Genomic DNA, 26974 nt, shown 5'->3' on the forward strand with positions numbered 1-26974 from the left:
ACTTCAGGGCTGGGGAGCCCCCACAATAATGCTCACAATGGGGACTGGTCTGGGCACTGGGGACAAGATGCCCAAGATGACTTTGGGCTGGTGTTGGGAAACTTTGGCCCACAACAACGGCACAGGGCAGGCACCCCAACATCACACCCACAAGCCAGGGACTGAGGAGCCCAGCCAAACTTCCTCCTGGCAGTGCAGGTTTAATGCCCTGGGCACACATCCTGGCAGGACGAGGTAACCAGTAGGTATGAAGAGATGGGGTCTCTTGGTCTTCAACCCCTTTACCGCGGCACAAGGGAATACAAATCATTGCCAGCTGCTGCTCCATGGGGTCCACATCCAGCCCCAAGTCCCCCCTGTGCCACCAAAAAGCCCAGGACCACCCTGTGCTGTGTGAGCCTCCTATGCTCTCTGGAGAAGGAGCCCCACCAAAGGCCAGGCTGAGCAGGGTTTGCTTCACAGAGGCTTTAATTCATACTCTGGATATCCACATCACCCTCCGATCTCCCCCAGGAGGAGACCCCAGCATCCTCACCCCGTCCTCCCAGGGCTGTGGGTCCTGGATACACCTAGGACCCCTAGGTCTCCAAGGGACAAGGCCACCATCTTGCGGCCACCCACCACCACTGCACATACCCGTGAGCAAGGCTTAGGGGGTCCCCGGAATGTGACAGCTATGGGGGTACAGGGTTTAAACCATGGGTATCTGCGGCCTCCCACTGCTCCAGTGCTCCCAAACCCTGGATCACATCCTGCGGGGCATGCTCTGTCCCTCCCCTTGCTCCAGGACACCCAGGGGTGCCAAGGATGGGCAAAGCATGCCAGCAGTGCTGCTCCCACCCCAGCTCTGGCCCCTCCACCCCTGCCCTGCTGCCCCATGCAGTGTCGGCCAGCAGTGACCGGGACATCCCGGTTTGCACGGCAGGCTTCATGGAGCGTGGGAAGGCAGACAGCAGCAGTGGAGGAAGGCTCAGAACCGAGCCCTGGGGCTGAAAATGCAGCACCTCACAGGATCTGAGGGGGATTTTAATCCCTGGTGACAGCATTGAGAGTATGACCTATATGGGGGATGTTAGAAAGGGTTGTTATACCAATGCTGCTGGTGACCAACAGCCCAAAGCAAGTCCTTTTGTGCCTCTGGGAAGCGAGTTGGCGTGGTCTGCACACTACTGGGTTCTGTGAGGCTGCCCAGCCTGGCTTAGTGCTTATTTCCCTCCTTCTGCTTCTTCCCCTCGTGATGGGGCTGGCCATGGTCTCCGTGGCGGTGGTGAGCATGGGTTGCACGTTCGTGGTCCCCAGTTGGGTCTGTGGCTCTCTCGTTGCTCACCTCGTGGTGGTGGTGAGGATGGATGGGGTTGTGCTGGTGGATGGGGGTTTCTGTGTCCTTCTCCTCTTGTTTGGGAAGCGGGCTCACGGTTACAGGGGCCTCCGTGGTGCTGTTAGCCTGAGGAAAGCAACACAAGGGCTGGTGTGGTGTGTGAATGCACACAGAGCCCGTGAGCACAACTCTGAGCTGGGGTGAAAGCAGATGAGCACCCTTCATACAGAAGGCTGCCTGTGTCAGAGCAAAGGCTCTCCAGCCCTGACCCAGGGAGGACAGCAGATGCTGGAGCACCCAGAGCACAAGCCTCTGTACCTACATCCTGTGGTCCAGGGAATTCCCTGACCAGGAAAGGGACTTTGCATTTAAAATTTCCAGATGGATTTTTTCCTAGGAAGTGACTAATCACCTGCAGAGCCCAGAGTTACGTCCTTTCCTTTGCTCTGAGTGTGCCACCTCTGGCCCACTGCCTGCCCCCTTCTTACATCAGAACAGCCACAACCCTAGTTAGCTTTTCCAGACCTGGGCTATGACCCCATTAGTGCACTCCTTCTCCACTTGAAAGCTCTGACCTGTTTAAGTGCCCCTATTCCAGACCTTTCATCACCTTCCCTCTCAAGCGTGGCTGAGCGCGGCTGCCAACCCAGAGCTGTCCCCGACATGAAGATAAGCTTGATGTGCAATGCCAGAGGAGAGAAGGGAGCCCGGCTCCAGCAAGCATCCCTGCTCCTTACCTCCTGGGTGGTGGTGGGGTAGAGCGAGCAGTTGCCGCAGAAGTCCTTGCTGTGGGTGAAGCGGATGGCTGACTCCACGTAGGGGAAGTGGAGGAAGCTGTAGGGCAGCTGGATGTGGAAAGCCAGGCGGCCGCACCTGCAGGGAGAAGCCCAGCTCAAGGCAGGGGTTCTCCCCAGTCCAGCCATGGGAGGAGCTTTTGGAAACCCATTGAACGCTCCATAAGCAGGAAAGCCCCAGCTGAGATGGGGGACACTCACCGGTCATAGACAAGGAAGTCATCCTTGTCACCCCCAAGGACCTGCCAGACATCGGGGTCCTCCGGCTCTGGCTGGAATACGGGGATGCCCGGGGGAGCCTGGCGCTCCAGCTCCCTGAACATGGCGCGGGAGAGTGGCGCCTTCTCGTTGACGATCATGTAGTGGACATCGACCATGCCCTGCCAGGCCAGCCTGTCCCGCAGGCCCCCGAGGCTGTGGGGATGGAGGCAATGGGATGGGGGTGCCGGGGTGGGGGGCTGTGATGCTGCCCCCAATACAGCAGGTCTGGGTTTGGGGTAGGGGAGCAGGGCTCACCTGCGGGCCTGCTGCAGGCAGAAGTGTCAGCTGGCCTTCAGCAGGGCTACCACCGTCACCTGCCCCATAGCCCCCTCCATGGGGCTCAAGCCGTTGATGCTCCATGCCGGTGCCTCCTGGCAGAGCCGGCTGCTGTTGTCTGCCCCCTCAGAGGCTGAGGCCAGCCCCAGCCCCAGCCAGATAGCCAGGCCAGCACCAGCAGCCCCATCCTGGACCCTGGCCCTGGCAAGGGGAATAAGGCATTAGTCTCCTCTCTGCTCAACCTGATGGGGTCCTTCCAACCCCAACTCTGACCATGCACCTCCTCCAGCACAAAGACTGGTGGACAGTGTTGGACTAGTCCCAGCACAGCACTTGGGAGCTCAGGAAACAGGGATGGGGTGAGGGATCATGGTGCCCAGCCCTGACAAGCACAACACCCTCACTGCAGTCTTCAGAGGGCACCCACTGCCACAGCTGAGTGGCATCTGCCCCATCTGCCCGCAGCAGCAAGGCATCTGCTCCATGTATCATGGGATGAAAATCTTGCTCCCCCCGTGGGTCTTCTCCACCCCCTGACCCCAAAAACCAAACCCAGCCCCAGCCAAGGGTCTGTCTTTGCCCCAGAGGCTGGCAGAGATGCAGCCCCCATCACCTCAGCTACAAGTGGGGAGTTATCGGGACTGGGATGGTTTCACCTTCAGGTCACCTTGAAAGTCTTTGGTTCCCCCATTAAGCACTTTGGGGATGCACAGAGCCTTTAAACCCCCCGTCCCCCAATATCTGCTGAAGCCCCTCCCTTTCACAGCCCCCTAACCCAGCCCACCCCAAACATGGGCATCCCTTCAGCATCCACATTTAATGGGCAGGGGGAGGACATGGGGCTGGGGTGACGAGCTGGGGGGCGGGGAGTGGGGTGCTGCAGGGCCTGGTCAGGATGAATGTACCCCCAGCTCCCACCCTCTCCCCCACGAGAACGAGCCCCCAGTACCGCAGTTCTCACTGCTGTCCTCCGGCCAGACCTCCCTTCTGGTGGCCCCCAGCAGCTCTTGGCAATGCCCACCCAGCTGGCCCTGGTCTCCCTTTATCTCTTGTCCACTCTCGCCCGCCAGGAGGGAGGAGAACAGCCTGGCTGGAGCGGGGACTGAACCCCCAGCCACCACCGCCCGCCTCAGGAGACAGCAACAAGGCAGGCACTTCCCCCTTGGTGCCACGCAGCCTCGGGGTCCTGCTGCTGCAGCCAGCCCCAGCCGCACTGGGGCAAAAGCAGTGCCTGGTGCTGGGCTGGCGCAGAGGGTGCAAGGCAGAGCCGCAGGGAAAAGATGGTCACAGCTGCTTGAAACCCCGCCATGGGCCCAGAGTGCCGGGGCCATTGCAAGGGCCACTGCTTGCAGCGAAGGGTTACAGGACCCACACCCCTGGGGTGCCACAGCTCCCTGCCGCGCAGGGTGCCACCCCAAAGGCCATGCTGTCCTGCTGCATGGTGCCACGACTGCTCTTAGACCATGGTTGGCCCCACAGCAAGCCCCCAGTGTCCAGTCTCATGCCTCCTGCCCAGCCCCATGCTGGGGGGACTGCTGCGGTGTGAGGAGCCGGTGTTCCCTTGGGAAATCACAGCACCAGTGGATTCTGCCCCTCAACCAAGCAGGGGGAGCTCACCACTTTGGCCACGCATGGATGTCTCCACAAATATTTGAGCAGTTTATTGTACCTGGGCTCTTCACAAAAACATGATAAGGCAGGACAGCAGCAGACACAGACACAGCGGGGGCAGCAACACAGTCCCAGACACACAAGGCGGGGGTTTCTTCTTAAAACAGCCATAAGCAGCAGGGAGAGAAGATTGGTGCCGTGGGGCTGGAGGGGCAAGGCCATGGGTTGTGATCGGGGCGCAGGGTCAGCCTGGAGCAGACCCATCCTATGACCGATGTCAGACCCTCTGCAGAGTTGTCACCCTCCCCCCCCCCCCCCATGCACGCTGCTCCCCCAAGCCCCCACTGGGTTCTCCAGGCACCATGCAGCACCCAGCACTGAGCAGGGGAACACATCCCGCACTGCACGCCCTGCTCAAGCAGGATTCCTGCTGGCAGGAATGACCCAGCACAGCCATGAGACGTTTCACCTCCAGTCCCAGGGGACCCCCAGCCACCACCGGGCTCATCTCGTCCCTTTGCTCACCCCCGAGCCGGTGGCCGCGGTGCATGTGTGTGGTTATCAGCCTGGGCAGGTTTCTGTTCTGCAAAGACAGGCTGTACACACTTTCAGCACCCACAGTGACCGGCCACCACACACCCCTTGCTTTAAACATGCCAGAGCAGCTCCCACGCCGCACTAGCACAGCATCCACCGATTCCTCTCACCGGGCAGCCATTCCCACGGCCGAGCCGGTCGCTTTGCGCCCCCCCTGGCATCGCAAACCCCCTTCCCGGTCCCGCCACGGCCAGTTGCATGCCGGGGAGGAGCGACCTGAACCGCCTCCCGGCTCGGCCCGGCATCCCCTTCGCCCGCAGCCTTGACCCCGGTGAGCCGCAGGCCGAGGGCAAGCCGGGGCCCCGCGGGTTGTGGGGGGTGGCAGCGGCGGGAGGGACGGGGCAGGGGCTGGGACAGGCGGTGGTGGGAGCGGGACGGAGGGCAGGAGGGCCACCCGTCCCCTGCCATGTGCTCACCGGCCCCAGCAAGGACCCATCTCCCCGGGCGGGTGTGGAGCAGCTGAGGGTCCCACCGGGGCTCTGCTGGCCCGTGCTCCCCCGTGGCAGTTGGGGTGCCCGGTTGCAGCGCAGCCCCCAGCTCCAGCATGGCAGAGCCCAGTGCCCTGCCCGTGCCTCTTTTGGGAGCTGGTGGAGGGGAATATTTAAGCAGCCACCCCCCCATACACCCCAGTGCACCTCGGTGGGGTGAGGTGGCTGGTGCATGGTGTGGGGTCAGGGAGCCTCAGTGGGATGCTTTAGGGAGGTGATGCCGGGTGTGGTTTTGGACAGAGCTTTTTCCCTTTTTCAGTGTGATGGGTATTTATGTGGGGAGGGAGGTCACTTTTCCTGCAGTGTTTCTCTATTTCACTCACTGCACCCCTAGGGCAGGTCACTGCCCTGAGCCCATTGCAGGGAGCGTGGTAGCTCCACACCATCCTTGCTGGGGAGGGGAAGAGCACATCAGCCTGCTGTGATCCTGCTGCTCACCCCCACCATTTGTGGACACTACAGGCACAAGAACCTTTTAGCTGTAACCAGGGTGTAGCTCCCCATTTACCAGTCCAACCTCCATGTTCTTGGTGCTGGAACAGAACATTCTCTCCCTGCTCAACCCTTGTCCCTATAGTCTTGCTTACACATGCAGCACATCTCCTTCACCTGGATTACCCCTAACCTCTCTGCAGGATCCTTGAGGGACACATTGCTCCAGCAGGGACCTGCAGGGCTGCAGCCAAGGCTCAGGGCTTTCCTCCTATGTGACCCCAGGCACAGATGTGCAGCAGGGCAGCAGAGCAAAGGGGTGGTAGGATGGCTTGGCATCTTTGGGCAGCTCTTTCCAGCTGGTCCTAAAGCTGGGTGCCCTTCCACAGTGCACACTGGCTTGTGAGACTCACTTATTTAAAATACATTTATGGGGCGCAGATTTACATGCATCTGTGCATGCAAATCCACCTGGGCTCTAGGCAAGGTGGGGGAATGGCTCCTTCCCGTGACCAGCAACCCCCCCTGACCCCGTGCATCCTCCCCGCAGCCTGCCCAGCCATGGCAGCCTCGCTGAGTCGCCCCTTCTTCATCTCCCTCCACATGCCCTACAGGCAGGGCTGGGCCCAGGACCTGGCCAACACCTTCCGCTTCCAGCCCGTGGCCGTGCGGGAGACACCGCGGGTCCGGCAGCTGGCCCTGCGCCGGGGATGCGCCGTCTTCCTCCTCAACGAGCGCCTGAATCCAGGGCCTGCCGGTGATTCCTCCCGCGAGTTCCTCTATGATGTGGACCCCCGGCCCACCTTGGGCACAGCCTCCAACGTCTGCTTCGAGGTGGACGACGTGCCGGGGCTCTGCAGGCAGCTGCAGAGCCGGGGATGCTCCGTGCCGGTGCCTCCCACTGAGCTGAGGGATGACAGCGGGTCTGTCACCTACGGGGTGGTGAGCTCCATCGTGGGAAACATCAGCCATACCCTTCTGGACCGATCCCGCTATCGGGGACCCTTCCTGCCGGGCTTCCAGCCCATCCGAGGAGCATCCTCATCTACAGGGGATGGGATCGAGATCACCCACTTTGACCACATCACGTACGTGTGCCGGCGGGGCAGCGCACGGGCGGCTCTAGACTGGTACCAGCACTGCTTCGGCTTCCGACGCTTCCTGCTGAACCCGCAGGAGAGGCCGGCCGAGGGGTACGTGCTCGGGGGGCAGGGGACGGGGATGCTGCTCCTTGCACTGCAGAGCACCCAGGGTGCCCCGGCACATGGCTGCAAGCTCATCCTTGCCGAGTCCCTCTCCAAGAATGGCACCAACCAAGTCGACACCTTCCTAGAGCAGCACGGAGGGGCCGGGATCCAGCACGTCGGCCTCCGCACCACTGATATTGTTGCCACAACAAGGACTTTGCAGCAGCGGGGTGCGCGGTTCTTCACACCCCCAGTCACCTACTACAGCCAGGATGGCAAAGCGGAGGAGATCCAGGGGGCCGGGCAGGACCCCTACACACTGGCAGAGCTGGGCATCCTGCTGGACACCACAGCATCCAGGGACAAGGGCATTGATGCTGCAGAGAGCCCTTCCCAGGAGTATTTGATGCAGATCTTCACCCATCCCATCTTTTCTGAAGAGACTTTCTTCCTGGAGCTCATTGACCGGCGGGGAGCGCCAGGCTTCGGGGAAGGCAATATACGGGCACTGTGGAAAGCTGTGCAGATCTATATGGACCAGCAGCAGTAGTGGCAACACTGCAGTCCTCCTTCAGCTCCCCATCCTCTCTGGTCCAACCCAACGCCTCTGTAGAGATACCAGGAGCAGGGAGCAAGGGAGGTCTCCAGGTCAACCCAGAGCCAACTCCATGTGGGTGCACACTGCTCAGGGCCATGTCCAGCAGGACTGAGCATCCTCCAGGATGGAGGGTGCTTTCTCCCCTCCCTGGGTTCCCAGTGATTTATCGAACTTATGTGAAGAACTCTGCCTTAATTTAAATGAGACTTGTTCTACAGCGTGGCTAAGAACACTGCTGGCACAGCAACACCCCCAGCCATAGGGGGATGAGGGGCTGCCAGGGGGGAGCAGATAACCCAGGAGCCATGGACACAGCCACTCATCAGTGGTTACCACCCAGAGCACAGCCAGCCCCTGTGCAGAGCAAGGGATGGGCTCTTGCTCCTCTCCATTAAAGAATTAACTTGAAAGCACTGCTTTGGTTTTTCCTCTCCTCCCATTTAAGATGTGATGAGTGCCCCTCAAATCAGGCTGTCCCCAGTCCTGCAGTCCCTAAATTGAGGCCGCTTGCCCCTTGCACACCCCCAGGACTGGCCCCTGTCCCTGCTGGCCCCCAGGCTTGTGCCTTTGCAAGGATGCTGCTGTGCATCACAGTCAGAGAAAAGCCACAATCTCAACACAGGAACAGCCTGATGGAAAAGGTAAAAAAGGGGGATAAAACCCTACAAAAAGGATAAAACCCATGGGACAGTTGCTCAGCCCCAGGGAGGAGCAGCTCAGGGGCAGGAGCTTTGCAGCCCCCAGGGCTGATGGCTGCCCTCACAGCAGAGGTGCTCTGGGTGCTGCCTTTGGAGCCACCAGCAGTTAATGCTCAGCTGAGGGGCTCATGGGTGCATTAATGAAGTAATCCCTGCTGTCCCCTGCCCAGATGCAGGGATCGTGCCAGCCATCCTCACATTCAACCACAGGCTGCCCCACACCCCAGCTTAGCACAGTACAACAGAGGTAGAAAGTCACTTATAAAACCCACACACACTTTAGATTTATTATTAGAAAGCCTGTGGCTCAGGTTCAGTAAAAACAAGTGTATAAAAAGGGCTGTGGGAGGCCGGGAAGGGTACAGCAGGATCCACACTCCCTGGCTGGCAGATGAGGTGCATGCAGGGACAGGGCTGCAGGAGCAATGTGGCCACAACCTTCCTGCTGCCATGAGTCCACAGTGCTGCAGCAGTGGCTGTATGGAGCCAAATAACCCCAGAGGGCCCCAACCGAGGCAGGAGGGCAGGCCAGCTCCTGGCACATCCAGGACCATAGGGGCCACATCAAGGCACAACTCCCCATGGGGGAGCCAGGGAGGCTGGTGGACTCTGCAAGGAGCGGCAGACTGTTACAGGGCTATGTACTGGGCTTGCAGCAGCATGGGGACACCATCCCCACATCACGGGCAGGACTCACCACAGCACCGGGCTCTGGTGGTCTCATACGTGGAAGGTGCCATCATGGGGCAGTCGGTGGCCGGAGAAAGGCGTGGAGGGAGAGCTGTGTCCCAGGGCTGGTGCTGCCTGTTCCCTGTGCCTTTGCCCCTCGCTTCCGCTTGGAGCCCTGCAGGAGACACAGCAGGGCTCAACCCAACCCTACAGCCCCCAGGGATCCCCTCTTGAGCAAGGTGACCCTGGTACTAAGGACACCCAGAGGCAATGCCAGTCAAGCACATCCCCCAGGCTCAGCCCTGCCCCAGGATGGGGATGCTTCTTGGCAGCACCGCACACCAGGGCCTGACCCACAGCAGCTCCTGGGGCCCCACACACCCTCCAGCGATGCTCACCTGGCCAGGGCTGCTCCCCTTCCCTCGCTGCTTCTCACACGCTTTCAGGACCTGAAGGAAGCACAAAAGAGTCCAGAGCTGAAGAGCAGCCAGGTCCTGGAGCCAGGGCACCCGCAGAGGTTGGGGGGATGCCAGAGGCTCTCTCAGGAACACAGGAAGACGGAGGGAGGGGAGGAAAGGCCCTGGGGGGCCCCAGTACCTTCTTCATAGCCGTGGACACAGCTGAGGCATGGAATTCCTCCTCTGTCACCCAGCGGGATGGGGATGAGGCAGGATCCAGGGTCACATCCCTATCCAGGGACAGGGAGTAGACCACGTATGTCTGGTGGATGTGAGAGAAGATGTGGACGACCTGTGAGGGGATGGAAAGACATATGAAAAGGGCAGCAGGCAGGCAGCAGAGGATGCAGTGCTCAGCTGCCCCACAAGTGCACTAGGTCTGCCAGGGCTCTGAGGAGGACGGGGCTCAGGAGGAGTGATGCAGGGAAAGGGGACCGTCCTCCCCGCATGTGACATCCCCCATGGCTGAACACAGGGGCTCACGCTGCATCCATCCAGCTCCAGGCTCACCTCTCCAATGAGCTGCAGGTCTCCAGCCACCACAGGCTGCCCCATCCAGGCCTGGAGATGATCTGCCAGTGCCTCCTTCTGCTTCTCCTCCTGCAGATCCTGAGCCAGTGGGAGACTTGGGAACTCCCAGAGCCCAGCCAGGAGACCTGAGAAGGGGGCATGGCAGGGATGTGAGGTGACAAGAGACACATCTGGGGACACTGAGCCCCAGCACAACCCACAGGGGCTCCTTTCCCTACCCCAGCAGCACACACATCGCTGGTGCATCCCTCTCCCAGGCTGCTCTGCCCCTCGTGCAGGTAGGAAGGGGCAGCGCGGTGCCTTTGCCCCCCTCCTGCCTGGCCCCATCACCTGAGCTGGGTCTCTGCACGATGAGGTACTCGTGGTCCCCGTGGCAGCCCCTCCGCTCCAGCACACACGTGGCCGTTCGTGCCACCCGCGGCTGCTTCTTCGCTGCTTTCCGGGGGAAGTTGGTCACCCCCAGGCTGCTGTCCCACGGCTCCGCGGCTGGGGGGCACAGGGGGCAGCCCCCAGCACCTGCAAACACCCATGTAACACTTGCCAGAGGGCTCAGACAAGGAGCTACAAGCCATGCACTTACCACAGTCCTCAACATCAGGCACTGGGGTGGCTTTTCCAAACAGCTTCTGAGAGGCAAAGGCCAGCTCCTTCTCCACCTAGAAGGAACGGACAGGGGTAAGGACCAGCTCATCCACCAGCCTGCCCTGTCCCCATGCATGGCAACTCCTCAGGGCCAGATTTTGGGGTCATACTTACCCTAAGTCGTGCTCGGCAGTGCTGCTTCACAGGGCACTCCCCACACAGCGGGGCCTTGGGCACACACACAGTTGCTCCCAGCTCCATCAGGGCTTGGTTAAAATCCCCCGGGCGGCTCCTGTCTACCAGGGCATTGGCCATGTCCCTGGGAGAAACAGCAGTGAGTAGCATGGGGCTCTGCAGGGAGAGGGTCCCAGGACATGTCACTGTGAGGGGGGATGATCCTAGGTAGGCACAAGCAACACAGCTCCTTTCTCCATCAATCCCAGCAGCATCCACTTCTCAAGAGCTCCCGCACCCCGTGGATCTCTCCCTTTGCAGGCTCAGCTCCCCATGGTTCCCAACTGATCCTGCCCTGGGCCACCAACAACCACAGCCATGATCACCACAGCCTGGAGCAGGAACAGAGCATCCCCCTTACCAGAGCCAGTCAATGACGGCCGGGCTGCTGGAGTCGGCACCAATGCACCGCAGCCGGCACAGGACCCGGATCACGTTCCCATCCACAACACCAGTAGCCTGGGACAAGGAGCAGGGGTTACCATGCCAGGAGGTGTCCATGCTCCTGGCAAGGCAGGGAACTGGGGTGCTCCTGGGACAGAGGGAACACACAAGGCCCTGGGGAGCCCCTGGCTTGTGAGACCCGGCAGCAGAACCCTGCCAGGAGTGGGGCTGGGTGGCAGAGAGGGGACATGTGTCCACTGATGCCCAGCTCTCACCTGCCCGTATGAGATGGATGCGATGGCTCCTGCCGTGTACTGGCCCACTCCTGGCAGCAGCTTTTGCAGGTCCTCAGCCGTCCTGGGCATCTGACCAGCCAGCTCGGACACCACCTGGCAGAGAGGGGATGAAGTCAGGGGAGCAGCCTGGGTGTGTGTGTGCAACCCGCTTTACCTGCAGTAAGACAGGATCACAGCCTCTATAGGCTTGTGCCAGCAGCACACAGCCCTGGTGAGGCCGGGCAGATGGGAGCCAGCACCAACCCATGGGCCACAGAGGGTTCTGGAACGCCCCCCACACCCCAGCACCAGGGCACCTTCCTCGCTGCCTCCTGCAGACGCTTCCCTCTCGAGTAATAGCCAAGTCCAGCCCACAGCTCGTTCACCTCCTGCTCCAAGAGACATGGTGCAGCGTTAGGAAGAGCCACGAGGGCAGGGAGAATACCCGGTCCTAGCGGAGCTCACCTCCAGGGATGCCTGCGCCAGAGCCTGCAGCGTTGGCCACTTCTGCAGTACAGAGGAAATGGGACAAGTTGGGGACAAGCAGAGCCATGCTCTGCAGACGGGGATCTGCCAAGGGGCAGCCTTTGGGCACAGGACTTTGTAAGGAGCAGTCACCTGCATCCAGCGGTTGTAGTAGTCGATCACTGTAGCCACCTGCGTCTGCTGGAGCATGATCTCAGACACCCACACTGCAGGGAGCAGGGCAGGGATCAGAGCAGAGGCACCTCGTGCTGTGGCTATGTCAGTGATGGCAACAAGCACTGCACCAGCATCCAACCCATGGGGCTCCTTCCCACCCCTCACCTTCCCCACTTGCCGCCACACAAGAGTTCCCTCAGGCCCCATGTGGGCATTCCAACTCCCCAGCACCTTGCTAGAGAGGTCAGTGACTCTTGTGGCCATTCTAGGCAGCTTGTTCCCATGATGGGAACTGAAGCCACATTTCCTCACCAGGCCACATTGCACATCCATGTCAGGGGACCACAGGCAGTGGGGCACAGCCCCTGCTCCTCACCTGCATACGCTCGTCTGTCAGCATCTGGCTCAGTTGCTGCCTGAAAGGGGAAGGAGATAGAGTGTGAGAAACAAGGTGAGACAGGGCTCCCTGCAGAGGGGACCTACATATGAAATAAAATTGCCTGTGGTGTATTTTGAACACTGCATGGGAATCTGCAAGAAAGTATTTTCCCCGAGCTCTCAGACATCCTGTGTTTAGTTTAATCAAGTGACAGCCTGAAGGAATAAACCACAGCAAGAGTTTACCTTAGAGGTTCAAAATCCCACCAGAGGAGCTCTCCCAGACTGGACCCCTCTGCACAGGAAGCAGCCACAGGCAGATGTCAATCCCACACAACGGCCTCATGGTTCCCAGCACCCCTCAGATAGACATTGCTGTAGAGCTGATGTCCACCCCCAGCACCCCAAGTACTGTCCAGCCGCTTGCTGCCAGGCTGAGCACGGAGCAGGCAGGAGCACTCAGCCAGCTTACAGCAAATACATGGAAAACCTTTTCCTTGCAGCGCTCCCTGCTGCAGGGTGCCACAGAGACAGGAACAAAACAGGTTTGAAAGACAACTAGGATAAGTTTGCCAAAGAAAAGTACTGGTTGGAGGCTATGCTTGAGAAGTGTGGCCTCACCCTGTGCCCTCCTTCATTCTTTATACCCTGGGAACGGCTACAGACCACCCGCTACAGAACTGTCAGGACTAGCTGGGAGCACGATCTCATTTCCAGCACCGTCTTCCATGCAGTTCAGGATGTATCACATAGAGCTACACCGTGGTCACCTCAGCAACACCCCCTTAAGGCAGAACGGCTGGTTCTCCACCACGCCCCCCACCTCCCGATGCCCCCCCTTACCCGTGTCCTCCAGGGAAGGTCCCGCTTGCACTTGTCGTACCAAGCGAGCAGGTCCCGGCGTAGGGCCTCAATCTCAGCCGGGTCACTGAAGAGATGCCGGGCTGGCGGCGGGGCGGGCGCTGGGGCCGCTGCTGGGGGGCAGCACGGGGTCAGGGCCCAGACGGGGACGCAGAAAGGCTGCGGGGCCCGACTGGAGCACCACCGGGCCAGCAGCGGGACCCCGACAGACCCGCTGCCGGGCGGCGCCGCTCTCCCCCCAGCCACTTCCCCGCTACCAGGTACCTTTGCGGGGCGACGCGCCCTTCCTGCTCCGGCGCGCAGGCGGGGCCGCCCTCCCGCCGCTCCTCCGGAGTCCCCCGGCTGCAGCCGCCGCCGCCGCCCGGAGCTGGCTCATGTCCGGCCGCTGCTGCCGCCGGGGCCGGGACCCGGAGCGGCGGAACGTGAGACTTTCGCGGGTAAACGTTTCCCTCCCAGCGCCCCGCCCATCTTCCGCGCCTGAGCCAATCGGAGCGAGGCGCGGGGCGGGCTCACTCGCGCCCTCCCGTCCCCGGGGGCGCCCTGGAGAAGGGGCGGGGCCTCCCGCTCGCCGGAGCCAATCAGCGCTCTGGGGGAGAAATGAGGCTTCTCCCTTCTCCCGCCGGTCCCCGCGGCCGCGCGGAAGGACCCCAAGGGCTGCCGGCGCTAAACGCCCGTTCACTTAGAAACCAAATTTCGGCTGAAAAGGGGTTTTAGAGAAGAGGGGAAAATCCCACCGCCAGCGGCCCACAGGAGCCGGGCAGGCAGCGCCGGGCACGGCGGCGGGCAGCGCGGGCGGCGGGAGCGGGCAAGCGGAGGGCCCCGGTCGCGCCCATGTCGCAGCGATGGCGGGTGCCGGTGGTGGACGTGCAGAGCGACAACTTCACGGAGCTGTGGCCCTCCATGGTGCTGGCGCTGCGCACCGCCACCTTCGTCGCCGTGGACACGGTGAGGCGGGGCGCGGTAACCGGTGGCGGTGGGGGGAGCGGCGGCGCCGCTGACGGGTGTCTCCCCGCAGGAGCTGAGCGGCCTCGGCGCCAGGAAGTCGCTGCTGAACCCGTGAGTGCCCGGGCGTGCGGGGGGAGGGTTGTAGCTCAGCCGGACTGAGCGGTTGCCCGGTTCCCCTGCGGGCTTTGCTGTCCGCGGTGGGACGGAGGCGGCAGCTCCCGTTCTCCTGCCGCCCAGGTGCATCGAGGAGCGGTACAAGGCGGTGTGCAGCGCGGCCAGGACGCGCTCCGTCCTGTCCCTCGGTGTTGCGTGTTTCAAGCAGCTCCCGGAGAAGGTACGTGCTCGGTTCCCGCCCCGCGAGGGAGCAGCGGGGCTCTGCCCACCCGTGCGCCATGGAATTGCCCCTTCGGCAGCTGGCTGTGGCGGGTAGCCCTGCATGGCCTCGCATGCTCTGCTTCTGCAGTCCGAGAACACGTACCTGTGCCAGATCTACAACCTGACGCTGCTCTGCACGGAGGATTACATCGTGGAACCGCAGTCGGTGCAGTTCCTGGTGCAGCACGGCTTCGACTTCAACAAGCAGTATTCCCAGGGGATCCCTTACCACAAGGGAAACGACAAGGTACAAAGCGACTCCCCTTCCACTGCCTTGGCTTGCTCTGGTCTTCTGGGGGCGTTGCTGGTATTCCGGTGCTGGCCTCTCCTTTACACAGTTTCCCAGTGAAGATGGGCTCACACTGATGTCTCGAGTGCAGTGTTGTCCCTTTCACCTCCCCGCTGGTTTGTATCCAGGCTGCCACTTGTTGCAGTCACTTTTCCAAATATTTGTGCCTCGATTTGGTCAGAGCAAGTAAAGGCTGTAGGCTCTGTCGCAACAGGCTCAGGACTTCCCAGGGCAATGGCAAGTCAAGGCTCCGTAGCCCATTGACTAATCCTTGCTCTCGCAGGGCAATGAGAACCAGAGCCAGAGCGTTCGGACTTTTTTCCTGGAGCTCATACGAGCAAAGAAGCCTCTCATTCTCCATAACGGCCTGATCGATCTGGTGTTCCTGTACCAGTGCTTCTATGCTCACCTCCCGGACAGCCTCGGCACCTTCACCACTGACCTCTCAGAAATGTTTCCAGCAGGAATATATGACACCAAGTACGCTTCAGAGTTTGAGACTCGCTTTGTAGCATCCTACTTGGAGTATGCTTACAAGAAATGGTAAGTGGGACTCTGGTATTTAAAGATTATGGGAAGAAAGGCAAATGGAGTGTCAGCATTTGGTCTGGTTTTTGTTTTTGCAGGCAAGGGGGGGGATGGGTATTTGTATTGTTCCAGTGCGTGAAGAAAGGAGCTTCTCCCATTTCTAGGACAGATGCTGAGTGCATGAGGGTACCTTTTGTAATACACCTTGTCTGTTTGGTGGGCAGCTGCTGAAAGAGGATTTCAAAACCTAAGACTGACCCCACAGCGACCTGATATAAGTGTTAACAGACTCGCTGCATGGCTCTGGCCCACCAGTGTCAGAGGGCCAGAGCAGGAACACACACAGGAGAGAGACCTTTAAAACACAGCTAAAGAGCAAACAAAACCAGGGCTGTGCCTGCAGGGTCTGTTAGTTACAAGTCAGTTTTGCAAGGGTGGGTGCTTCCTACACGTCCTGATGGTGACCAGCTCTGTCACACATCCTGTCACACGTGCAGCCAGCTACGACTCCCACCATCTCCCTCCCAAGCGAGGGTTATTCTCTTGTTCCAGGGCACATGTCTGTCTGCTTCAAGTGACAGTCTGGCCCCTCATTTTGTGCTCCCCATGCAGTGTAAACAAGCCCCTGGCAGCAATACAACCCCTCGGATCTCCATTAAACTGAAGTCACGCTCTGTGTAGAGGAGAAATGGTATTTTTAGTGACTGTTTTATGTCAGGAAATGCCACTCTGACAGGTCTGAAAACATTCAAGATGGCTGTTTTCAAACATGAGAATGCTTTGTTTTGACAAGATAAAAGTACTTTCTAAACTGACCTCTTACATATTTTGACCCACAGACCTACTTACATAAAGCCTTCCAAAGGTTTTGGGCTTTTTAGCCAGCTCTTGGGACAAAACAGCTCTTTTTCTCATGAGCTGGAAAATGTTTCCTTCTTGTCTATATTGCCCAGGTTCGACCTTTCGGGGTGGTGGCTCCTGGATGCTCTACATGGTACCTCATTTTGGGGCATTTTTTCTTTATCCATTAACATTATGAAGACTAACACATACCTTAGTGCCCTTGCTACTTAAAATCAAACTGTCCCCTCCTCCTCTAGCTTCACCAGAAATGCTGTTGTCTCTGCCTGCATGTCAGCGTAAGACAAACCAAGTCTTGAATCAGTATGGAAGCAACTACTTACTAAAGCTGTTCTCCCAGGACTGTGTTTCTTCCCAGCAAGCTGTCAAGCTGGAGCTAGAGCTCAAGAGCAGGAAACTCGTGGAGTTGAGATATGGTGGAGAACAGGGCGTTTGCACCAGCTCCACGCTGAGGTACTTGCAGTGAGTTACCTGCAGTAACTGCGTACTCTTGTTACAGCAAGCGAGAGAACTGCAAGCTGAAGGACTCCAGCGGTCAGCACCTCACCATTGAATTCTGCAACTACCCTGCCAACGTGTCCATTTACATTGACTATCGCCACTGCTCTCTGGAAGAAGAAAACCACAATGCGGGAGGGGGAGATAAGGTGCCTGTCTGTGAGAAATTTTCGGTAAGTAACTTGAATGCTTGCTTCTTTCCTGGGTCCATGGAAAGAGCAGGAAGTGGTAGGAAGACACCTGCAAACTTCCCCTTCTTGCTTCACAGTACAAGATGGATTTGTAAGCTTCAGGTGGCTTCATGATGGAAAGGGCAATAGCATGCTCTGTTCAGAGGCAGTGAATTCCATAAGGCTACATTAGACACAAAGATTGAGAAAGAGATTATATAGCCCTAAACAGGGGGATGGTATGAGTTATAGTACCCATTGCTGTCCTGGGAGGGCAGCAAGTTCTAAATTAGTTTGGTTTGTCCTCTGAGCAAGAAATGCCACCTCTTCTCTCCCCGATTAGGTGTATAAAAAGGTTACCTGCGTGCAGCTTCTGACACAGCGTGGTCCACAGCACCTCGAGTCCTGGTGCTGCTACAGCAGTAAACAGAGAGCCCATCTGATCACACCATAACTGGTTTCAGCTGCTTCAGGGAGAAAAGGAGCTCTTCCAGATGTTACATGTTACTGTCACAGAACACCATAGGTTGGGGAGATCTCTGGAAGTTTCTTATCTGACCACCAACTCAATGTTGCTCAGAGCCTTGTTTGGTGAATTTTGAAAATGTCCAAGGACAGAGACTGCTAAACCCCTCCAGGACCCTGTTCCAGTGCTTGGCCACTTATTGAAATATGTGGTCAGAATTTCCCCTGACTCTTAGCACATCATGTCTCCCTGTGCTCCTGTCAGAAGAGTTTAGCTCCGTCTTCTCTATCACCTCTATCTATAACTACATATCCGCATCCCCTTAGCCTTGTCTTCTCCAGGTAGAACGAACCCACCTTCCTTTGCCTGTGTTGTGTGCTGCATGTTGACAGCTGCCTGCTGCACTCACTGCAGTTTGTCAGTGCCTTTCATTTGTGTTGTGGAGCTGTAACAACACAGCTCTCCTGATACAGCCTCACAAGCCCTCGGTAGAGGGGAATAATTAGCTCTGCTCTGTGTTTTGGTGACAGGCTGCTCTAACAAGCAGGCTGGCAGCTACAGACTTCTTTCTTTCTCTCCCTAGGCCTATGGCTGGTGTCCAAAAGGGGTGAAGTGTCCACATTCTCATAACATAGACCTCATAATTGATGAGGACGACAAGCTTTGCGAGAAGAAACGGAAGAAACGGAAGCAGAAATGGAAGCGTCGGAAGAACACAGAAGAGCCTGCAAAGGAACAGGAAAGCTCAGGGAAAGAAGTGGAGCTAGTTCAGAATGGGGAGGAGGGACCACCACAAAAACGGGGCTGCTATGAGCCTCCAGCTGCCACAGTGCTGGCTGAGATCACACCCAACTGTGAGGACAGGCCACTGGAGGAGAACATGGACATGGAAGCAGAGGTCAGCTCAGATACCAGCACACAACGGGAAGAGGATCTGGGGAGCACAGAAGGAACTACTGCCCAGGCAGCAGCTGTTGTGAGCCCTTCTGCCAGGGGAAATGCCTCTGACAGTGAGCAAGTGGAGGGGAAGTCAGACGTTCCCACTGGGATTGGCTCAGTCGATCACACTGACATCCCTGAGACTGAAGCAGTGTGTGCTGCAGAAAAGGGAAAGGAAACCCGGGGTCTGCCTTCGCAGGGGGGCACACACCGAGCTGGCTTCGATGCATTCATGACTGGCTATATCATGGCTTATGTCTGGATGCTCAAGAAAGGAAAAAACACAGACGCTGGTGCAGGGCCCTGGTTGCCAGACTGCCATAATAAACTGTACCTCAGCGGGAAATCGATGCCTCTTCAAATAGTGAAGAGCTCATTTTCCAAATCTTCCAAAGCTCACAGCCAGAAGATGAAGTTGGCCTGGGGCAGTGGATAGGGCTAGAGGACTCCTCACTGAACTTGGGGGCTTTTCTCCCTTTCAAGTTTTGAAGTTCTTTGTTGCATCAAGAACTGACAAGAAGTGGAGCAAGTTTCTTACTCTTGTTTTTGTTTTAACTTCTGACTGATTAAAATGCTCTCACTTGGAGTTCCCCCTGTTGTTCCTTAGTGGCCTGCTGGGCTGTGAAGGCCGGGCTGAGGCTGGAGAAGGAGGAGGAAAAGCACACCTCCTCAACTGCACCCAGCGCTGGGAGTTTCAGTTCAGTGTCCTGCACTCAAAGTGGGTTTTGTAAAAACAAGCTAGCCTTGCCCTTCTGGAAAGACCATATGCTACCGACCTTAGCATGGGTGTCACTTCTTGCAGAAGATGAAGGGGGTAATCCTTGATAAAAAGAGGAGATAGAAGCCAGAGCTTCCCAGTTAAACTTCTGGCCATGTTAGAACTCCAGCCTCCTCCCAGCTCTTTCCTTTATACTTACCACATGCTGCCACTTAACCCAGTGGCTTAGGGTGGGACAGACCTTTTCAAAATGAGCATGTGCTAAAGGTCAAAGTCTTACCTGCAGAAACACAGCTGAAAGCTCCAAGCTGTTGACTCATACAACCAGCATGACAGGAATGCTATAAACAGTCACTGGAGGAAGATGTCATGCTTCTGCCAGATGAAAGCAGGCTAATTCTTCAGGCAGAGCATTCATAAAAATGTATGCTCAGTCAGGTGTTACTGCTTTCAGTCCCTGCTGGTAGGGTAACTCCCTGTAACCCTTATAATTATTTCTTATCTTTCTACAGAAGTCAGGAAGGGAAAAAAAAAGTATTGTCTTTTAAAAAAAGAGACACGGTTGGTTTGGAACACGCACCTGGGAGAGCCGTTCTACTTCATAGCTGTCCTTCACCTTAGTCTTGGTTACAGCATATGTAGACAAGACCTTTGCTTCTATGGGCCAGCTGGTTCTAGTGCAGGGCAACTGCACACAGAACCAAGCCACAGGCAGTCTTCAAACATCTTAAGAAAGGGGAGATGCAGTGGGACTTAAAAGCCAGACATGGTCTTAAACGGCACAGCTCCCTGTGCTGCTGAAGCTATTTAGGGCTAGAACAGAGTAGCCACAATGGAAAGCTCCCTGCACGTTGAGTGCTGTCAAAAATCCATCTTGTCTTGTAGGTCACAAGCTATGGCCCACTCTGAAGAGTGCTACAATACAGAGCAGGGGAAAAATAAAAGGCCTCGAGTCTCATGGATTTAATAGTGTAACACTACAGTAAGATGCAGGAGAGAACCAACACTAAGGATGACAGTTTTCCTTGTTTATAATTCAGCACTGAGCAATAGCGAATACAATCTCAAGCCAGGTATTAATGTCATTCATAGCTTAAGTAAGTATTTTTAACCTAGAGTTGTTGTCATGTCAATCACAAGACTCAGGCCTTGATTTCATTTTTATTTTGAAAGCAAGTTGGGAAAGTTTACAAAACCTGACCAAGAAAAAAATTATGAAAATATTTAACTGGATTCATCTTTGGTTACTTCTTATTGCAGTTCCAATGAAACATACACCATTTCTAGAGTTCAAAAAAGTCAAAAGGTCAATCAACATAAAAACAAGACGTGCTTTCTTTACATATTCATAAATATCCGCAATATTAGAAAAGTTGTTTTGCAAAGATTCTTTTTCTGGCAGTGTTAACTTACTATTATACACAGGCTACAAACTTCTTCCTAAGCCTTTAATTACAAGTTGAGCTATTTACAGACTGCAAAATATTAAGACGTAAAACTCCTTCATAAATACGAAAATAGATCATCTCGCAAAGATCTTTATACTTAATCAAATATCTGGCTGCCCCTCCTCCCAAAAAAAAAAAAAAAGGTTATTTGTTTTGCATAGAAATGTAGTGACATGCAATATAAACAATAGCATTAAGTGCAAACAGGAATTATTCAAGTGTCTTTAGTTGTACTGGCAAAAAATACCAATGTTCTGTTACACATAATACATCAATACCTCCCCAACAAGTCTACTACAGCCCCTTGTCTGCACTGCTTTAGAGGGGCAGCAATTCACATGCATTTTCTCAGTTGCATTTGATCAACCTGCAACCACCACAAAAATAGCTTATAACAGACATTTAAATGAATTCAATATAGAAAGATTTAAAGTGAATTAAAAACATCTTTGATCTCTTCAGGGAACCTAGCAATGTGTAGAAAGTGTTTTAAAAGAGCAAGAACCGCTCCTATAAGAAAGTCAGAAATCATGATAAAATCCAATCACAATAAAACTTGTTACATCACTATAAAACAAGGAGTTTGCTGACCACGTTTATATTCATGTTCAGCAGTAGCTGTCAGAAAATGGCCCCCTGTAGAAAAGCACCCTCAGGCAGAAAACCTACGAGTAGTTACTAGGTGCAACCTAGATTCAGCTTTATACCACCCAAGGGTGAGATGTAGTGGGTGCCAACTGCATCCAGACCCTTGGAAACACTGGGGTTTAGCGAGCACTTAGCTAGTTCTAAATGGCCTTTTACTCCAGTTTCATACACAAGCCTCTTTTCCCATGCAGACCAAGAATCCAGGAAAGGCCTGAGCTGCTATTCCTTGATGTTTCTGACATCCACCTCAGTACAAAGAGCTAGAGAAGTTGATAGATGTGCCCCGTACATGTCAGCTGGCTGTGCTTAGAGTGGACACTTAAGAAAATAAAGTGTTAGCCATGCTGCTTTGTAAGAGACCTGTTCAGGGCAGGGAAACATTTTAAGAGACTCCGGTGTAAGAAAACAGATGAGGTCACTGTGATGGGTGCCACAGAGGTACCCCAAGCCTGACTGCATAAGCTTTGCAGTCAGTGTCAAGAGAGGGCAATGTGCTTCACGATGAGCTGTCAGTGCTGACAACCAGGGCTAATGCAAGCCACAGAGCAGCCAGAGCGTGTGTGTGCTCTCCAATGAGGCCACAGGCAGTTGTAACGTGCTGGACAGCTTCCTCGCAGCCTGGTGATCCAGAAGTAAACTATTCCTTATTATTGCTTGGTTGTCTGAAGTCACACACCTAAAATGCATTTTGTGACAACAGAAGCTGGTGCTGACGGTTTCCCTCCTGAAAGATTACAATTGTGTAAAAGATAAAAAGAGGAGAAAAAGAAAAAAAAAAAGTAAAAATAAAAAGCAGGCACCAGGGAGGCTACTAGCTGGCAATTTGAGTTCTGCTGACTGTTTCCCTGTCCTCAAAGGAAGTTAGACACACACAGTGCCAGCCATACCAGCTGTTCTGCACTCTGCAGACAGGATACACAAGACAGACTACTCTACAGATCAGCACCTTCAAGAGGCAGAGAGGTGTGGGCCAAAAGGGGTGATGTTGGAAAGCACAGGCATTTTCTCTTTCACACTGCTCACAGCTGCCTAATCTGGCATAGCCTGTGCTGAGTAACTCAGCAACCCTGGGTTTCTCATTTAGTTCTTTGCAGCCACTGCCAAGGGATAACTGCTGCTCAGGTTAACACGTACTTCACAAGAGGAAGTCATAACTCAGAATAGTTACCTGCACCTCTGGGAAGATAAGCAACTCGGCCAATAAAGAACTAAGGCTTTCTCCATCTTCAAGGTAGGAAGAGTAGGAATAGTCTTGCTTCCATCAGAGACTAGCTTACATTTTCCATCCTTACAAGTGAGCAGGAAGAGAGTGTAACAGGCTACCTGGGTGAAATTCTGGGCTCCACTGCATCACCATCTGCTCAGCAGGCATGCAATGCATACCTCAGTTAGGAATGATAGTAATATAGGTTAAAAAAACAATAATTAACAAAGTCCATCTTGTTAGGACAATGATAGTATAAAAGGGCAGGATGCTGCACAAACAACACCACAGACCAAGCCTTCTCATACATCGCATCCCAGAGCGGGTATCTCTGATGCTGGTTCCAGCAAGCAGCATTAAAGCTTATGCTGCTGCTGCTTTCACATGTACCTGCTGGTGGAGGGAAGAAAAAGAAGGTAAAAAAATTAAAAAGGATCATCCTATTCAGTGACAGGAGAAGCCAATGAAGACAACAGCTTCTTTCTGTAGGATTAAAAAAAGGTTAACTTGGGACAAGCTAATTTTCTTCAGTTTGACAATTCAAAACCCCTCTGAGAGTCTACTGTCTATCCTCTCCAAGAGCACTTGTGTGGCTGCAACACTGCTGGCTGAGCAGGGGATTCCTGTCCTCTTTCAAGCAATCTGGTTTTAAATAAGGAGCCTTCATTACTGCAGTGATATTATCAATGAGATGGGATGTCGTACCTGAGGGGGAGGTGAATGTGACCCTTCCAGTTTTGTGGTAATAGTCAACTGTGATGTAGATACTCTATTTAACTAACTATTCTGCAGAAACAGATCATGATGTCCTTTCAGCTCTTCAGAGGCAAGAGCCCACACCCAAAAGCTCTGTACAACTGGTACTTTCAGGGACTTTTTCTCCAGATGCCCAGAAATGACAATGTCTGGAACATGGCTCTCCTTTTGTGCCCTGGGCAAATCTTCCTCCACATTTGGGTTGAGATACATGAAGAGCTGTACAAGGAAGATAGCGGTGCTTACCACATCCTGCTTCCCTGCACTAACATACACACATCACTACCAAATCCCAAGGGAAAATGAAATGCCAGGGAAAAGATTCTTCTTATCAATCACAAAGTACTTGTCATGTGACTCAGCCTGCAGATTGCAACCAGCATGAGGGGTTTGGGGTTTGCTGCTTTTGAAAGAAGAGCTTGTTTAACACTGCAACAGCATTCACAGCATCTCTGTGACCAGAGAGCATTCCTATCTGCTCCACATAGCTCTGAAAGATCTCTGTGCCTGTTTCTAAAACACAGGCTCTGACTCACATGCATTGCTGCAGAATGTTAATACAAGATCTGCAGGGATAGAGTAGATATCTGCTCTAAAAGCAGGGGGTCAGTCAGAAGAAGAGGGAAAAACTTCCTACCCAACATGGAGCTTAAGGCCTTGAAATGCTCCATGCTGGAATCCAGGTAAAACTGCTTACACGGTGCCTGCTCTGGCTGCTGCCTCTTGGAAGGACTGTGGAGCCCACATGGCCATTCTGGCTTGAGTAGTTCCCCCTCCTAGTGCAAATCAGGGAAGGGAAATAAGCACAATTTGAAATAAAGTTAAAATAATCAGTCTCTCCAGACACTATCTGCAGCTATCTGTTTGACAGCCAGTTTCTACCATCTGCTGAGTCTCTTTCAAATGTGAAGCCCAGCACTACAGAAAAACAAAAGTTTAAGTGACTGGGAACAACTGTTCCCTCAAGGACACGTTCAGTTTGAGCCCTCTCTTCATATATCACAAGCTGACTGTGTGCTGCCACTTGCTGAGATGTTGGAGGATGTCTGAGACAACAGGGCAGGACTGTCCCCATCCTGCTCCCTGAAGGGCCATGCCTCTCTCTTTGGTTCAGTGGAAGGACTAACACTGAAGAGAGGCTTTGTAGATTCTAGCAGAGTATTTTTCAGCACGTCATCTTCCACCTCCATCTCTTCAGAAGGGACACAACCTGCAAACACTTGTGAGGAGCCATGTGCCTCAGAGTTCACTGAATTCTCAACTGGGAGCTTTTTGTAAGATAGCGGCTCAGGCTGGGCCAGCACTAATGGCTGATTACATGCTGGATCTCCACATGCGTTCTCAACACGGCAAAACCCATTCTCCTCCTGGGCCACTGGCCCATCTGAACAGTCCATATCCTCCTCTTGTCCTGGTACAGGAAGAAATCCTGACCTGTGAGGCTTGGCTTGAAAGGGGGGAATCTCTGACACACCATATTTACTGCTACTGAGGAGTTTTTGCCGAACCTCTGCACCCAGCTGGATTGGGTCACATCTGCTGACAGTTGAAGACAGCCCCCCAAACAGTCCATATTCCTTGTGTGGCAGTTCAGGAGAGAGCGGAAGTGATCTGCATCTCCTCCCAGGAAGAAGGGAGGATTCTTGCCCGTCTGTGCTATAGGCCTGCCGGAACTGGGACTGGCTGGCTTTCAGGCTCCCACCTGCCTCTGGAGAATGTAAGTCAAACACGAGGGAAATCACCGACTTGCTTGGCATGTCAAAGAACTTGATCTTCCCTCCTTTGAGGTCCTCCCGGGCACTGAAGGGATTCACTTTCCGGCCTAACCCTTTGTTAGGGGTATAGTAGGGGTCCTGCACATTGATCTTCCTGGAAGGCTTGCGGGAGAAGATATCCGACTGGCTGCGTGACAACCAGATATTCCGACGTGGACGGGGTGACTTCGGTGGGATCTTATCATCCAGGGAACTCAAACGTTTTACTCCTGGTCCTTTTTCAATTGACCCTGAGTAGAAGAAGAGAAATACTCTTAGCTTAAAGGAGCTATATACCTGCATGTCTGCTCCCTCACAGATCCTTCATGACAGCTGTAAAGAAAAAAGCTGCATTTTTGATGTTCCAAAGTATCTTTCATAAGCACATGTCTGCTCATTCCTTACAAGTTCCTGCACAAAGTACACCATTCTCTTCTCCTCAATGTATTACTGGTTTCAAACATGGAGATTTGCCCTGTCACAGCTTTTAAATGTAAGGCAGTCAAAACTACATTTAAAATATTCTCTCCTCTTTTCTCATGCCTCAGGCTTATTAAAAGTCATCTTGAAGACTTGAGGAAATGCAAATTCAGTTAATGCCATCTTACTTCCCTAGGCACTAAAACTGGGCTGCTTCTTTTCATTTTGTGATCAAATTTGATACCCACGTTATGGGGGATGCTAATTTCGCAAGACCTATTGTCTTCAGAAAAAACAGAGGAAAGGAAACCACACAAAAATATGGTAGGAATGAAGACGACTTTCCCTCTTCTCTCCAAACCCTGTACTTCAGGGCCCTTTGAAACCTCCTCACTGCCAGTACACTGACACAGCAGAGAGAGCACAGGGTGGTCTTGGAGAAGAACAATTTGCATGTTTCTAGATTTACCATCCTGGCTTCCAGGATGGCTTCCTTGCCCGAGATCTGTTGATGATACTGACCATGAAAGAGAACAAATACAAAACATGGTTGCCAAAGGAACTGGGACTTTTTCACCCTGATGGGAAAAGTCTAAGACCAAAATAAATGCTGTATCACTAGAACAGGATTGAAAAATTGCAGTTGTTTAGGACAAGATGCTACCTCCTTGGGTGTTTGAAACATGCATCTGCCACTGGCTTTCCAGGTGTCTCTGAGGAGCTGTGGTAGAGCAAAAACAAGTGGATATAAAGAAGTGATACATCCTTTTGATTACTATTTGCAGAACAAGCACATACATATTTCCACTTTTCCTTTTAAACACTGCCACGGTTTAGACTGTAGTCACTCCACCGAGGAAAGACTATGCAAGTCAAAGTACAGCATGTAACACTTCTCCGAGAAGATGCACATTTGACATGTATTCCAAAGGGAGAATGCCAGGAAAATGAAAATAAAAAAGAAAAAACAAGCCAGAAAACCCCCAAAACAACAAAAAAATACTTCCTTTTTAACTCACACCTCTTTTAGATGCTTTCCAGGTGTGGGAGAACTACTACATGTATGCAATCCATGTAGTTTGAAATACAGAACTTCTTTCAATCTATAACCATATTACAGATAGACAGATACGTATAGATATATTGCATAATTATACATACACAAGATGAGAAATTATTTTTATCATACTCTAAGTTTCCAATGCCATAAGTCTACTAACATAAAAGATACCCAAGTCAGAACATGCCCCTGCCTCCAAGAACTGCTTGCAGTTTGCTCCCAGCACCAGGTGGCACTAGGCAGCTTCAGAGAAACCCCTTCATGGGCAGCTTTCCCAAGCAGATCTGGGATTAATCTTTTCCCCAGTCTAGGTACTTTATAGTACCTTTGCCTCTTCTCTGCTCTTCCTCCTGAAGGAAGTTAAGAAGCATCTAAGAGTTACATGTAACAAAGAAATTATGTATATGCACTGAGTATGGCAGGGGCAAAGCAAAAGTTGATGAATTTTCATGTACTATTACCAGCTTACAAAACCATTCCCAAATGAATTCTGATTTTCCCCTCAAGAGCTTGTGGGCAGAATCTTATGAGGCACTTTAAGAAACAGCTGTTTGTTTTACCCAAAGGACACTCTGCAGTGCAAATAATATAGCATTGTTCCAGAAAAATTTTCAGGCTTTG

At 54.1% G+C, this 26974-nt stretch overlaps 5 protein-coding genes across 10 annotated transcripts in view; 2 read left to right on the forward strand and 3 right to left on the reverse strand.

Moving 5' to 3' along the window:
* Positions 1–453: 453 nt before the first annotated feature.
* LOC115611508 (selenoprotein Pb-like) lies at positions 454–2836 on the reverse strand. Its single transcript, XM_030494538.1, is given in 5 exon segments — positions 454–1444; positions 2056–2191; positions 2314–2526; positions 2629–2798; positions 2801–2836. Coding segments are annotated over 5 exon segments (801 nt in total). The 3' UTR covers positions 454–1198.
* A 2285-nt stretch (positions 2837–5121) lies between these two features.
* On the forward strand, positions 5122–7969 carry HPDL (4-hydroxyphenylpyruvate dioxygenase like). Its single transcript, XM_030494855.1, has 2 exons — positions 5122–5128; positions 6328–7969. The coding sequence occupies exon 2, from the start codon at positions 6339–6341 to the stop codon at positions 7512–7514; it is 1176 nt and encodes a 391-aa protein (XP_030350715.1). The 5' UTR covers positions 5122–5128; positions 6328–6338; the 3' UTR covers positions 7515–7969.
* A 553-nt stretch (positions 7970–8522) lies between these two features.
* MUTYH (mutY DNA glycosylase) lies at positions 8523–13948 on the reverse strand. 5 transcript variants are annotated; one of them, XM_030496521.1, is made up of 16 exons: positions 13539–13948; positions 13257–13387; positions 12412–12451; positions 12012–12085; positions 11859–11900; positions 11711–11782; positions 11394–11507; positions 11096–11193; positions 10675–10819; positions 10499–10574; positions 10249–10434; positions 9898–10043; positions 9527–9679; positions 9328–9378; positions 8958–9104; positions 8523–8869 (listed from the first exon to the last, which is right to left on the reverse strand). In XM_030496521.1, exons 1-15 carry the CDS (start codon positions 13648–13650, stop codon positions 9000–9002), a joined length of 1545 nt encoding a protein of 514 aa, XP_030352381.1. In that variant the 5' UTR covers positions 13651–13948; the 3' UTR covers positions 8523–8869; positions 8958–8999. The 5 variants fall into 5 exon arrangements, with proteins under 5 accessions (XP_030352381.1, XP_030352384.1, XP_030352382.1 ...); XM_030496524.1 differs by having other exon boundaries at positions 8523–9104; positions 13539–13794; positions 13833–13937; XM_030496522.1 differs by having other exon boundaries at positions 8523–9104; positions 13257–13384.
* TOE1 (target of EGR1, exonuclease) lies at positions 13866–18931 on the forward strand. Its single transcript, XM_030496519.1, has 7 exons — positions 13866–14219; positions 14290–14330; positions 14457–14553; positions 14683–14841; positions 15167–15426; positions 16772–16943; positions 17990–18931. The coding sequence occupies exons 1-7, from the start codon at positions 14106–14108 to the stop codon at positions 18779–18781; spliced, it is 1635 nt and encodes a 544-aa protein (XP_030352379.1). The 5' UTR covers positions 13866–14105; the 3' UTR covers positions 18782–18931.
* Positions 18932–20205: 1274 nt separating this feature from the next.
* TESK2 (testis associated actin remodelling kinase 2) overlaps positions 20206–26974 on the reverse strand; it is a 114517-nt gene continuing 107748 nt past the window's right edge. For both annotated transcript variants that reach the window (XM_030496518.1, XM_030496517.1), the window contains exon 11: positions 20206–25124. In XM_030496518.1, the coding sequence (XP_030352378.1) occupies positions 24112–25124 (1013 nt within the window). In that variant the 3' untranslated portion in view covers positions 20206–24111. The remainder of the gene's footprint in view (positions 25125–26974) is intronic.

The sequence above is a fragment of the Strigops habroptila genome, chromosome 8 (genome assembly GCF_004027225.2).
Source record: "Strigops habroptila isolate Jane chromosome 8, bStrHab1.2.pri, whole genome shotgun sequence".
NCBI classification, from domain to species: Eukaryota; Metazoa; Chordata; class Aves; order Psittaciformes; family Psittacidae; genus Strigops; species Strigops habroptila.